Below are 15152 nucleotides of genomic sequence, written 5' to 3'. Positions count from 1 at the left end.
ATTGTGCCCTTCGAGAATAATTGCGGAGTAAATTGTAGGTCAGTTGCTTTGTAATTCTGTGTGTGGTGTTAAAAATCTTATTCAATATTTTCTTTCCATTTACAGGTAATACTTTTATTATAAGTGTAATACAAAAGAAGTGGGAAGGAGTGTGGGAGGATAGGACGACTAAAGCTGTGTGAAGGATAGGGAGGGAGGGAGGGATGTGTGGTGGTGATTGAGAGTTAACTAAACCCCCTCATTGTGTTTTTTCTTGTCTTTGCAGGCATGTTTCCATGGGTTCCCAGCCAAGCCGTCGGCCCTGGCGTGGGACCCGCTGCTGCGACTCCTAGCCATCGCCACCAAGAACGGCCAGATCAGGATGTATCCTTTTGTATGACAGCCCGAGGTGGGGGGGGGTCGTGCTTGCAGGCGCCTCACATACAGGTTTACAGCATTGCGGGAAACTTGGCTAGCGGGGTCATCGCTGGTCACGAAGGAAGTCATTTTAGAGAAAGTAGGTCCAGGCCAGTGTCAGAGTTGAGGCTGGAGCTTGTGCTTGCTGACACTGGCTGCTCCACTCAAGTCATGCTCGGGGCCACGTGGGGCTGTTTAACATCAGTATATACAGTAATCTGCATAAAGAGCGCTGCTAGAGTTGTCCATGTATAAACTGTTAATACACTCCGAGAACCGTATGCACGAATGTGATCTATGAGAGGTCTCCTCTTGGGCCTCCTGATGTCCACCGTTGTCCCAGCCAAGTTGCTCTTACAGCAGCTCTTACTGCCACACTTCCACCCACCCACGTAGCTATGATCTCTCCCCCAGCCCTTGAGGGAGTACTGTGTCCGTGCCGCAGGTCACGGCACCACCTCTTCCTTCAACACTTAGTAATGTATTCGTGTACGTCATCACACCGTCGTCAAACTGTTGGTTGGTTGACCGGAAAGGAAACAAATACAACCAACTATTGATTTAAAAGTGTTGGATGAACATTTTGTTGATTTCAGAAGTGGATTGTGTATGAAGGTAAGTTAAGTGTGCAAGTTGTCACCATGACTCCCAGGTCACCATGGCTCCCGTAGGTCACCATGGCTCCCGTAGGTCACCATGGCTCCCGTAGGTCACCATGGCTCCCGTAGGTCACCATGGCTCCCGTAGGTCACCATGGCTCCCGTAGGTCACCATGACTCCCAGGTCACCATGACTCCCGTAGGTCACCATGGCTCCCGTAGGTCACCATGGCTCCCGTAGGTCACCATGGCTCCCAGGTCACCATGACTCCCGTAGGTCACCATGGCTCCCAGGTCACCATGGCTCCCGTAGGTCACCATGGCTCCCGTAGGTCACCATGGCTCCCGTAGGTCACCATGGCTCCCAGGTCACCATCGGTGGGCAGTAATAACCTGTATGCCAAGACTTCCAAGCCCTGTGCCACCTTTACCGCCGCCTATCCTCTACTGTTTAGTCATTGTCTTCACTGTCATTAAAATAGGTTGTTGGTCGTCGCACGTTTCTTAATGCAAATTAATGGTACATCAAATATTCTGGCGATGTTATGGGGTAATCGTGCGCGAACTTAATTACCAAAAACTAGCATTAGGTTCATAGAGTAGGAGTTAGAGATCAGTTTGAATGAACACGAGCGAGCGCATGCTGTTGATCACATCTTGGTTCCCTGCCACATATACATAGATACACAAGATTATCACATGAGATTAAACACTAGAAACCATTTTAAGTAATCTAAATGATAATAACCTAGTTTTCAACAACCATGAAAATTCTTATTAAACTTAAAGTTCATTCTAATATCTCTATGGCTCATCTGGGTACTCAGTTTCCACCTGTCCCCCCCCTTGAGCGTGTGCCTCACGTGTTAAATAAATTGGCCTTATCTACCCTATCAATTCCTCTGAGAATCGTGTATGTTTTGATCATGTTTCTCCCTAACTTTTCTTGTAGTGACGTGGTCGACGTAGTCTCTCCTCGTAGCCCATACCCTTCAGCTCGGGTGCTAGTCTGGTGGCATACCTCTCAACCTTCTCCAATTTAGTTTTGTGCTTGACGAGATACAGACTTCATGTTGGAGCTGCATACTCCAGGATTGGTCTGACATACGTGGTATACAAGGTTCTGAATGATTCCATACACAAGTTTCTAAAGGCCGTTCTTATGTTGGCCAACCTGGCATATTTTCATTCGAGGTTGGGTATCCTCTTGATGTGGGCTTTATGGGACAGGTCTGGCGTAATATCAACCCCCAGGTCTTTCTCTCCGATTCTTGAAGAATTTCGTCTCCCAAATGGTACCTTGTATCTGACCTCCAGCTCTCTACACCTATTTTAATTACTTTGCATTTGCTTGGGTTAAACTCTAACAGCCATTTGTTGGACCATTCCTTCAGTGTGTCCAGGTCATCTTAAAGCCTCATGCTGTCCTCCGCTGTCTTAATCCTTCCCATAATGGTGGCATCGTCAGCAAACATTGAGAGGAATGAGTATACCCTCTGGAAGATCATTTACGTATATCAAACAGGATAGGTCCGAGCACAGAGCCTAGTGGGACTCCACTGGTGATTTAACGGCATTGTGAGGTCTCACCCCTCACAGTGACACTGCTTCATATTGCTTAGGTATGCCGTGTGTGTGTGTGTGTGTGTGTGTGTGTGTGTGTGTGTGTGTGTGTGTGTGTGTGTGTGTGTGTGTGTGTGTGTGTGTGTGTGTATTCACCTAGTTGTGCTTGCGGGGGTTGAGCTCTGCTCTTTCTGCCCGCCTCTCAACTGTCAATCAACTGTTTCTACTACTATTTTTCCCCCCACACCACACACACCCCAGGAAGCAGCCCGTGACAGCTGACTAACACCCAGGTACCTATTTACTGCTAGGTAACAGGGGCATAGGGTGAAAGAAACTCTGCCCATCGTTTCTCGCCGGCGCCCGGGATCGAACCCGGGACCACAGGATCATGTGACCAGCATGCTGTCCGCTCGGCCACCGGCTCCCCGCTCCTGTGTGTGTGTGTGTGTGTGTGTGTGTGTGTGTGTGTGTGTGTGTGTGTGTGTGTGTGTGTGTGTGTGTGTGTGTGTGTGTGTACTCGCCTAGTTGTGCTCGCGGGGGGTTAAGCTTCGGCTCTTTGGTCCCACCTCTCAACTGTCAACGAACTGTGTGTGTATAATATATATTGGTGTATACTGGCAGCAGGTTTTCGTTTAGACATGTTTCATTGAATATGACTGTGCATATTCTATGTTGATTATTTTCTTGTTTTAGGGCTGCTACTCCTCTGACTAGTGATCGTGCATTAGGGTTTAGCTGGAAGGAGGATTTCTCCAAATGTTTTATTGGTTCGAGGTTGGCTAAAGGAATATTAATTAACTGTTTTGTTGTGTTAGTTTCGGCTACAAGGAACACAATTTCTGTGTAGCACGGGCTATGTAGTGTACTTAGTGTACTTACCTGGCACAGGAGCGAGGTTGTAACTGGTGTGGAACTCAAATAACTGTTGACGGGTGTAGTCAGGTGTAGTGTATTGGGTTCACCATAGCCCGTGCTACATGGAAATTTTTTGTTCCGAGTCGTCGTTGTTTTTAGATTCAGCTACAACAGGTGTAGTGGGCATGGCATTTTTGGGTAGTGACGACATGGTTGGCATCTTCGTGTTCCGGTCTTGCTCTCACTCTAATGCTGGGTAGAGTGAATAGTTCCCTTAGTTGAGTATTTATGGTGGGTGGGTCGACTTTTATGCTTCAGTAATTTGTAAGCTTCTTACATCTTGAGTTTTGTCTAATATGCAAGTGTTTTTAATCAACATTTCTCTTGTTAGGGTGATGTCATGGGCTTGTCTCGTGTGACTTTTAGGGGCACCTGATTGAAGTTGACAGGTCAAACGGCATACCTGTGTTCTTGGGTTGAAGGTTACATCCTCCGTGGGAGCAGGTGTACCTGTATACCGCGTCTGACTGTTGTAAAGCGTTCCTGTAAAGTTGGCTTCAGCCTGTTTTATTAATAATGAGGTCAGTGGTCTTTCTTTATAGTATTTGATGTGTATGTTCTGGTTAGGGGATTGTGTTTTTTACTCCTTTACGGATGGTTTCTTTCATTATTCCTTCCTCTTTCTTATATTCACTGTGCATGGTGGATTTGTAATATAATTTTATTAAAGGTGTTGTGGTTTCTGTTCTTGGTTCAGAGTTGTACCACCGGTCCAGGTGTTGTCTTATGGTGGTGGTTATCTCATGGTTCACCACTACTTCGGGGACGCTAAACCCAGAAATCATCTCAAGATAACCTCAAGATAACCTTACTTGTGTTATCCTTTCAAACTCCCTACTCACGTTGCTCCATTCAGAGCAGTGGGTAAGGGCTCGACGGTTATAAGCGTTGAGAACACTGGCTTTGTGTCTTTGGAGGCACTCACTCCTACCGCTTAGGCATATTCCTATGTTGGTAGGCTTAGTATACACACTGCTGCTGTTTTTGTTATTAACACATCCTTGAAAGGCAGACTCCTATTTTTCTTATTCTATTTTTTTCTACTGCTACTTGGCTGCGCCTTGGTTTCTCTTTCCCGCAATTATCCCCCTCTCCTTCCCTCCTCACCTTCTTTCGCAGTCTCCTACCTTTCCTACTCCCACCCTCCACCTTTCTTCCCCTCTACCCTCTTCTAATCTCCCCCAACGTCCCCACCTTCCCTCCCACTATACCCCCCCCCCCGGTGGGGTTTTCTATTTTGCTTTACCGACTGCAATGCGTACGTCGCCAACGTACATGTGGCAGACACTTCACGAAGCTGTCGGAATCAACAGAGAAAATACGAAAGCAACCGTACAGGGCCTGGGAGCAAGGTCGAGTTAGAGTCCTTGAGGGTCTCTTCTCAAACTAGCCTCACCTGGTCCTGGTCCACGTTGATCGTTGGAATCTCCTCAATGATTTAACACTTTAAGGGACTCCTAGGGTCCTCATCACATTTATAGTTTAGTGAATAATAGGCAACTCGGTGTTGGAGACACCTGGAGCTGAAGGCTTGAGTAAATAGTTGGCAGTATTCAGAAGTGGTTCAACGGAAACACCGCATAAAGCTTAACAGTAGTTTATTTACTAACTTAACCACTAATACAAAGGGTGCTTGATTTACTTTAGATTGGCGTCAGAAAGACTATGGTTGCATTAGTGAGACTCTTGACGTCTGGCTAATCGATTCGGATCCACTCGTGGAGAAACACCTAACTTAACACAGTTGACAGCCAATCATTAACGCAGCAAACCTATCTGCCGGTGTTTAAAGGGATCACAAGAGTTCCAACCGGATCCTCGGGTAATGATGATGCACAATAAATCACAAATACACTGTCAATGGGACAGGCAACAACATGCACAATAATAATGTCACACACTTCTAAATGTGTGGTGTATGTGAAGCTCACATTCACAGACGAGTGTAATGTCGTGATACCACACAGATAAACACACACACACTGTTGGGTTGTCTTCACCTATACCTGTGTCAGGTATGAGAAGGTGAGAACTGTGGTTGATACCTCAGATCAACACACACAGACACAATAAAACAATGACAAGATCTTGTACTTACAGGTAGGCTACCCCTCTTATTCACTCACTCACTCAGACACATTTATGCAAGAACTCATAGATGGCCTGACAGCTGATTTCGGCGACAGGCTTTCCCACAAACCGTACTTGACAGGGGGGGGGGGGTACTCGCAGGAGGGCGTGCTGTATGTCAACAGACACACGCACACACACTTGATGGTACTGGCGGTGAGTAAGGTGGTGACGTCACGTAGTACCGTGAGGGCGGCTCGAGGCTAGGCTAGCTACACGCTCTGGACAGAGTGGCGGCTGATTATATGATACCATGCAGGTACACTGTGGTAAAAGTCACACACACACACATTACTTAGGCAGCGGCACTCCTTGGTTCACTCTAGGTCACTCACAGATGATCTTAATGTGTCACCAGGGGTTACCTGATACCAGTCTGTTTTGCTCTGGTAATTTGTCAATAGGCTTTTAAACAATATGGTCACGATCGCGATTCCGGGCGAACGTTGGTATATCGAAAGGACGCTGAGTTTTAACTTGACGGTGAGGAATGGACGGTGTTCAGTTTATTGGCCGATACACAGAACAGGACACGTCCTCTACGGCTCCCTCACGTGAATACTCTTGCCTGGGGCTCAGGGCTCCTCGTGGGACACAACACAAGGGGGTTACAATTTGACCAATGACTTTGCGGCAAAGGACCAGGAACCAATCATATTGATCATTCCATGATCAGTAGCAGAGGTGGCGTCGGGAATACGTCACGACCACGTCACAGTTGTTATTCTCCATTGCGCCAGTTGAGGCTGACCCCAGAGGTCAGATCTGTGGCCTCGCTGGCGTCCTTTCTCTTTCTCACGCCTGGCACCTCCTGTGTACTCACTGACCCTTGTGGCAAGTATGCTTAACTTCCCTGTATCTACTTCCTGCCTGGACATACGGCGACCTCTGTATTATAAACGTATTCCTGGTTAAGTGGGCATCCTGGAGATACCCAACATGACAGTTTACTATCCAGGGTTAACAGAGATAGGGCTTGTGCACGACACCGGTGCACTGTGCACTGCAATGAGCCATTCAAGTCAGCTGTGGGAGAATCTTGAGAGACCATACTCTCACATCCCCCTTCCCTCTCTACCCCCGCCCTCCCACAACATTCCATCTCCTCTCCCCTCGACATCCTACTCTCCTCCCCAACATCTCCCTTTCTCTCTCCCCCCCCCCCCCCCCTCCCGGCTTCCCCTCTTTTCTACCCTCTCCCCATTTCACATGGATAACACCCCAGAGGTTCACACGGGTAAGCATAAAAACTACCGTTGTCATAACCCCTGATTTTACTTGACCATAAAAATCGCCGGGGAGCATTTAAAAGGCCGATATTTCTTAAAAACGTGGTACTTGGTCCGATCCCGACTGGCCTCTGACGCTAATCCCCCCCCCCCCTCCCCTCCCCGATGTTACATTTGTGAAATTTGGGCGATGCCTCCATCCTCGGACGCACATACTCTCTTATAAATCAAGATGTTAAATACGCGCCCTGTTTCAGCGGCTTCAGTAACTGACCTAAGGTGGGAGAAAACATAACGTAAGTTTTTAAGGGCTGACAAATGTTAACCTTCTTGTTTGAGAAGCTGTTCACTTTAAGAGACAATTAAACTGGTTTTCTTCCTATTGGGGAGTGTTGTACATGCTGCTATGGCGGCGTGTCCATTCGCAGTATGAGTGGCGCTGCCCAATACACTCGCCCCTCGGGGCAAAATTACAATTATAAGAAGAGATGCGAGCTAGTGCAAGCAGCAACATCGACAGGTGTGTGGAGGTACTGATAGTAATAACATTCTCGGGGAAAACGAGTGAAAGGATATTCCTAAAGATTCGTATTGAGAGTTACAATTTATAACGACACAGTCTAGGTGTTTGAGTTTAATATATTATTTTGTATAGGAAGGTCCTCGCACGTCAGGTGGCCCCAGAGGTGTGCACGCCAGGTGGCCTCAGAGGTGTGCACGCCAGGTGGCCCCAGAGGTGTGCACGCCAGGTGCCCCCAGAGGTGTGCACGCCAGGTGCCCCCAGAGGTGTGCACGTCAGGTGGCCCCAGAGGTGTGCACGTCAGGTGGCCCCAGAGGTGCAGGTCATTACGACTGTGCGTCACCAGTAAGAATGCCACCTTAGTGGACAGTATTAGAGACAGGACATCAGAGTGCCAGAGACAGTCTTAGCATCACGGGAGGCGGGTCATAGAAGGAACACTGGAGGCGGCCAAACAATACAAGTCGTAGATGTGCGGAAAGTGTTTGTTCACTCTATGTTAATGTATCTGTATAATTGGCGTTGCTATTTGGGTAAACTGTTCCATGTGTGTGAATGGATAAACACTTATAATGCTGTTGTTTTTTTTAAATGCTAAAGATATAAATAGCTTTCCAAAATAAATTATATATACATATAGATACATACACATATAATAGTTCTTACATTCTTGTAAGGCGACTAGCACGCATAGCGTTTCAGGCAGGTCCTTAATCTTATTTCATTTTCCCTGGAATACGACCCGCCAAATTGCTTAATAACCAGTTACCCCACTCACTGCTGGGTGAACAGAGGCGTACAGTTAAGGATTGGGGGCCAGTCAATCCTCCCCGGCCAGGATACGAACCCTGGCCAAATGGCTCGCGAGACGCCGGGCGAGTGATTTACCAGTTTTAAATTTTGCCCCAAGGGGCGAGTTTGTGCGCCGACTTGCACAAAGCGAGTCCGTGGCTCTACCGTCCAGGCCAAGTAAATTAAGAAATAGTATGTTGTTGATGGAGTAGAGTGAGAGATGTAGGGCGTGTTATGGTGTGTGGCGGAGGGTGGGAGTGGTGGGAGGTGTAGCCATGGTGTGTGGCGGGCAGTCGACCCGCAGGAAGTGTAGGGATTAAGGAGTTTAGGTGATGTAACGGAGCGGGGAATGGCGGGGCGGCGAGTTAAAGGTTGGCGTCATGTGAGAGAGGTGGAGATGATGAGAACACGTGCAGGAAGGATGCGAGGGCGAGGCGGCACCTGAACAATGTGAACAAGTAGGAAGAGAATATGTCCAGGAAAGAGAGGGGGGAGGTGGGGGGGGGATGAGAGACTATAGAGCGTTGAGGTGGTGGCGGTACTGTATGAGAGGAAATAGTAGCAAGACTGACTGAATGATGTAAACAAATGCCGGCGTGAGTGTTGGCTGCTGGAAACCGGTAGTTAAAGGCTTGAGTAGTAAGGAAGTGCGCCATAGGGATAGAGAGGGAGAGTGGTAGCGAGAGATGGGTGACGTATGGCCGCCATAGGGGTAAACAGCTGATCCTTGCCGCCGACACCCGACCCTCGGGAATCTTTAATGACCACTAAGGGTTACCAGTGGTCGGGGAGGATAGAAAGGGGCCGAGTTGGGATGGACGGGTGGGGGGGGGGAGGAGTAACGGAGACGAAGAGGCCTCGTGTTATCTACTCTAGTGTTTAAAATATATCGTCCTGCTTTTATATTTCAGTTGTTGCTGAAGAGAGATCCTCAGATTAGGCAAAATTGTAATTAATTTTGTCAATAAAGATGTTAATAATAATAAATGCAAACGTCTCAAACTGTAAATATGTTGTCTGGCTGTGACGGTTATCTTCGTGTTACGGTTCGCTTGCAGGCTTTTACACACGCCTCATACATGTATTGAAGTGTCTCACCTTTGTAATACAGTAACCCCTTAGGGAATAAACTTGATGTCAGTTTAGTTAATATATTATGCATGCCATACCCCCCCCCCTCCCCATGCCCATCATGTGAAGGGTAGTGGGTAAGGTTACCGAGGCACACAATGCCCTCACCGACTGAATCCTAATATTTGTGTAGGTAAGTTACAGAGTTTATTACCATATACATCAACAGTCTCTTCACAGTTATGGCTGGTTCAGCTCCCCGTGGAGGCTACAGTCACATAGTGGCTACAGTCAGCATAGTGGCTTCTTTATATGGGGTAAACTGTTTACACTAATGCTGTGTTGGTTGAGGGTTTTAGTGCTTAACATTTGGGCTCAAGTTTACAAAGGTTGTGATAGTTAAGTTAATGTAGTTAACATTAGTATAGATGGTAATAAGATGCGTGAGTGAGAGACTAGCATGGTGGCAGTACAAGCTTGCAGTGTGTACACTTTCCTACAGTAAGTAAACTTGGGATACCCGGCTAGCATTGTAGGTAATGTTTTCATGAACATTTCTTGAGCGTAAGTAATAGAGTTGTCTCTTAAGTTTTGTTCACCTTAATTACGATTAGTTTTAATGTCATAGTTTACTTTCGGCCAGACTATTTATGGCAGGACCTACTAGCTGTAGTAACTTAGAGAAGCTTGTTGGCTATTGAAGGACTCGTACATAAATGGTTCTTGTAGCTCTCTCTGACTGGAAGGACTATAGATTTACCGAGGTAGTTGACATCTGTATACACCGTTTCCTGGAGGTCGGAGAGAGAAGAAAGGCATTGGGCAGCTGCCACCTGGAATGTCGGTACAGCCACGGCCTCGCTTCTTGCGGGTTGACGTTCGATTTCCAATCGTTGCGAGTGTTTAGGCCTCATTCCTTCCCCCCGTCCCATCCCACATCCTTATCCTGACCGCTTCCCAGTGCTATATAGTCGTAATGGCTTGGCGCTTTCCCCCTGATAATTCCCTCTCTCTCCGTGGTTACCTACCCTTTGTGGCTCTCACGTGACTTTTGGTAGATGGAACACTGGCGTTTGGGGTGAAGGCCAATTAATATTTGTTTGATTATGGCACAAAGATTGTGGGATTGCAATTTTGTTTTTAATTTATTATTTTATGGTGAAAATTGAGATTGGAATGTGTGTGTGGAGGAATGAGGCGGTGACATGAGTGGTGGGGGCGTGGGAGTGTTGCTGGAGGAGGAGGGAGAGGAGTAGGGGGTGAGTGTGCAAGAATCTGTGATGGAGGAACACGTGCACGTGCATATCCCCCCCCCCCTCTCACACTACCCTGCGTGTACTGAGTGGTCGGCCTCCCCTTCTCCCTACACCCGTGTACACTGCTGACCTTGGTGAGGCCAACGGCCTCCCTGTGGTGCCTGCCTCACCCACCTGGCCTCCGTGTTGGTCACCACTGGCTTCCCCCACCCATTGTCTGGTCAACCAGGCTGTTGGACACGGCTGCTCTCAGCTTGACGTATGAATCACAGCCTGGTTGATCAGGTATTCTTTGGAGGTGTTTATAGAGTTCTCTTTTGAACACTGAGACGCCGGCCAGTTATGTTATAATACTGTCCCTTATGTGTAGCGGGAGAGTATTCAACAGTCTCGGGCCCTTGATGTTGATAGATAGATAGCCCTCAGGGCACCTGTTGCACCTCTGCTTTTCACCGGCGGTCTTTTGCACAGCCTGCCATGCTTTCTGGTCTCGTGTGATGTTATTCCCGTGTTCAGATCTGGAACCAGTCCCTCTTAATATCTTCCACGTCTCACGCCTGCGCTCTAGATAATACAGATTCAAAACTTAGTCTATGCTAATTATTAAGATGACTTAGAGTAAATTCTAGCGGTAAAGGTTCTTTGTACGCTCTCCAGGTCAGCAATTCCTCCGGCTTTGAATGGGGCTGTTAGAGTGCAACAATATTCCACCCTAGAGAGCACCAGTGTCTTGAAAAGTATCATCATTGTAATAGCTTCCCTTCTCTGGAAGGTCCTTGTTATCCAACCTGTCATTTGTCTTGCAGTCGTGACAGCTACTTTATGGTGTCCTGTAAACTTTTTACATTGCTTTTTCGTTCTATAGTGTGATTTGATTCCGTTTTATATATGGTTTCCGATTTTAAATTTTCATTTATAGCGCAGGAACTGGAACTTATTTTCATTAAATATCGTATTATCTGTGGCCTTAACTCCACAGGTGGTGGGGACTATTACCTGGTGTAGTGTGGTACATGAACTATTACCTGGTGTAGTGTGGTACATGAACTATTACCTGGTGTAGTGCGGTACATGAACTATTACCTGGTGTAGTGTGGTACATGAACTATTACCTGGTGTAGTGTGGTACATGAACTATTACCTGGTGTAGTGTGGTACATGAACTATTACCTGGTGTAGTGTGGTACATGAACTATTACCTGGTGTAGTGTGGTACATGAACTATTACCTGGTGTAGTGCGGTACATGAACTATTACCTGGTGTAGTGCGGTACATGAACTATTACCTGGTGTAGTGTATTTAGTACAACTATACATAATTTGGTGTTGACAAATAACCATTAAACATAGTGCCCCTTGCATCCCTTAATGAAATGTTCCCCTTGTTCTGGCAAGGCTTATAAGCATCAATTAAAGACCCTGAATTGTGGCTCTGAGTGGGTTAAGGAAATGTTAGAAGGGTTATCTTGAGGTTATCTTGGTTACTTTGTTATTGTGGAGTGTTAATGCCTCCTCTCAAGTGGATTAAGTGGTACGCTCTTAAGTGGTGCAGGGCCAAGCGGTAGCCCCTGGAGGTATAGCCCCAACACTTTAACTTTACAAGTAGCGAGGTATATTTATGTTGCCGTGCAGGGCCGGAAGAGCAAGCTCCCTGAGGCACCACCGGCACATGTGGTGGTGGCGGCCGACCGCAGTTGTCAGGTGGTCTGTCTTGGTGGCCGCCGGCCGACACACCGACCATCTCTTACCTTGGTGGTGGCCGACACACCGACCAACTCTTACCATGGTGGTGGTGGCCGACACCCCGACCATCTCTTAACATGGTGGTGGCCGACACACCGACCAACTCTTACCATGGTGGTGGTGGCCGACACCCCGACCAACTCTTACCATGGTGGTGGTGGCCGACACCCCGACCAACTCTTACCATGGTGGTGGCCGACACCCCGACCAACTCTTACCATGGTGGTGGCCGACACCCCGACCAACTCTTACCATGGTGGTGGCCGACACACCGACCAACTCTTACCATGGTGGTGGCCGACACCCCGACCAACTCTTACCATGGTGGTGGCCGACACACCGACCAACTCTTAACATGGTCTCCCCGTTGGTAACTTACAGACTGAGCAAGAGCCTTCAACAAATGTGACCATGGTGTTATTGCACACAAAATGCGTTCAAAAGGAATTACCGGGAAAATAGGCAGATGGATCTACAAAATCCTGACTAACAGAACCCAATGTGTAATAGTCAACAAAATAAAATCCGGCCCATGAACCGTGAAGAGCTCAGTCCCCCCAGGGTACTGTGCTTGCTCCAGTACCTCTAGTGCTGTCATCGTTGTTCACGACAATTTGGCGGACTCGTTCAATTCAGGCCCCAGGGGTGGAAAATCAGCCCCCCAAGGGAGGACATTGTAGTGTATTATAAATAATACATTTACTCAGGCATACGAGGAGGATGAGAAGGTGATACAGTTGACAGGAATTGTGAACCTTGCAGTGAACACGCAAAGATTCGTTCTGTCATATATTGTAACAACCTCGTACATCTTGCCTCATTATGAGAAATAACATCTCTGCCTCCTCGGACACACTGAGGTGTACCTATGTAGTGTATCAATACAAATGCTGCTCCGGAGTCTGCGCACTCATGAAATATATGCTACCTTGGACACACGACGAATACATAGAGTAGACGTCTTAAACTTCATTTGGAAGGTGGTGGTGTTACGCAGCAACATTCTCAATACCACAACACCATCCTTAATGGCCAAGACATTGTGAAAGATACGACAATAATCTCGTATACCGACGCTCGCAGGAGGCTTCGTATTCTTGAGGCTGTGTTCATTCGGCAACTGACACCAGTCATCAACATCCTGACGAATTCGACTTTGAGTATACAGCTGTTGGATGGTCCTCCATTGGTGTAGAGGGAAGATGTTAGACCTGGCGGACATGTAGAAGCCGGAGTCAGGCAACAATCACCTCGCCCTATCCTTCGGTGCTCCCTACGAGTAAGGGGGGGCTAAGTGAATGGTGGAGTGAGGTGTACCCTCACATGTGTGGCACCGCTGGTGTGTGAGGACTGTGAGTGTGGTGGTACAGCACCACTGAGGGAGGGCAGAGTGGACGCGCCGCCTTCATCATTTTTAAATTTTTTAAATTTTGCCCCGAGGGGCGAGTTTATTGGGCAGCGCCACTCATCTTGTGAGTGGACACACCGCCATAGCAGCATGTACAACACTCCCCTATAGGAAGAAAACCCGCTGGGTTGTTCATCCTGTCACTTGTACCCAGACACAGCTGGGACTTGCTTAACTGTCTCAAGTGAGATTAACATCTATCAACCCTTAAAAGCTTACGTTATCTTGCGGGTGCAAAATGGGGAAATCTTAAGAACAGCATCAATATTTGACAAATAGTGTTTTCCTAACTCAAACAATGTGGGGTTTATTATTCTACATGTGTTGGCGTCAATAAAAGCCAGAAGTGAACCTCCAGGTGTCGTTGTTGTTGTGTGTGTGACAAGTTTGGAACCTGGCGGCCATCATACTTGCCCAAGTGTGGTGGACGATTAGGAGTGTGTTGTACAGCATGTTAGTGTGCGCTGGTTTACCTTGTGGCTTGTGTGCGTGGTTGTGACCGCGAGGGGGAGGGGAGGGGGTGAGTGCGTTGACCAGGGCAACTTGATGAATCATGCGTGTAAGAGCAGTTTACCATACTACATAGTGGAAAGACGTGGGGGGGGGCGAATATGCTAAATTTTGAGAAATGAGATATTAATTTGTAACAAAAAAAAAGTACGGTGTAGAAAGCGTGCGCGTGCACGCGCGTGCTGATGTAAGGTCTAAAGTTATAGTTTGAGTGTGGTATCCAATATGTATTGTTGTAGTGGGGGGGGGGGGGGTAGTTGTGGTGGTGTGGGAGCGAGGCGAGTCTTGACTGGTGGTGAGGATGCCATCACGTAATGACTGGCGGGTAATGTGATCACTCTTGGCTTTCCTCCACCACTGGCCCTGCCCGGCCTCCCACTCCACCACTGGCCCTGCCCGGCCTTCCACTCCACCACTGGACCTGCCCGGCCTCCCACTCCACCACTGGCCCTGCCCGGCCTTCCACTCCACCACTGGGCCTGCCCGGCCTCCCACTCCACCACTGGGCCTGCCCGGCCTCCCACTCCACCACTGGGCCTGCCCGGCCCCCCACTCCACCACTGGCCCTGCCCGGCCTCCCACTCCACCACTGGACCTGCCCGGCCTCCCACTCCACCACTGGACCTGCCCGGCCTCCCACTCCACCACTGGACCTGCCCGGCCTCCCACTCCACCACTGGGCCTACCCGGCCTCCCACTCCACCACTGGCCCTGCCCGACCTCCCACTCCACCACTGGCCCTGCCCGGCCTCCCACTCCACCACTGGCCCTGCCCGACCTCCCACTCCACCACTGGCCCTGCCCGGCCTCCCACTCCACCACTGGCCCTGCCCGGCTTCCCACTCCACCAATGCCACTTACACTTAATTATATCTACTTATGAAACTTTTCAATTGATGATGTAAATAAGTTATGTTAAATCTGTGGTAGTGTTGGAAGTTGTGTTGTACACAAACTGTTAATGTTTGTACACCATTGTGTACTCCCTTGTACACCATTGTGTACTTCCTTGTACAC

At 48.2% G+C, this 15152-nt stretch overlaps 1 protein-coding gene across 4 annotated transcripts in view; it reads left to right on the top strand.

The window, feature by feature from the left end:
* l(2)gl (LLGL domain-containing protein l(2)gl) overlaps positions 1-15152 on the top strand; it is a 248488-nt gene that overhangs the window by 37455 nt on the left and 195881 nt on the right. For all 4 annotated transcript variants that reach the window (XM_045743926.2, XM_045743930.2, XM_069324922.1 and 1 more), the window contains exon 2: positions 266-363. In XM_045743926.2, coding sequence (XP_045599882.2) covers positions 266-363 — 98 coding nt within the window. The remainder of the gene's footprint in view (positions 1-265; positions 364-15152) is intronic.

Source organism: Procambarus clarkii, chromosome 15, assembly GCF_040958095.1.
Source record: "Procambarus clarkii isolate CNS0578487 chromosome 15, FALCON_Pclarkii_2.0, whole genome shotgun sequence".
Lineage (NCBI taxonomy): Eukaryota > Metazoa > Arthropoda > Malacostraca > Decapoda > Cambaridae > Procambarus > Procambarus clarkii.
The sequence above is the reverse complement of the archived record's forward strand: the minus strand, read 5'-3'. Positions and strand labels throughout refer to the sequence as shown.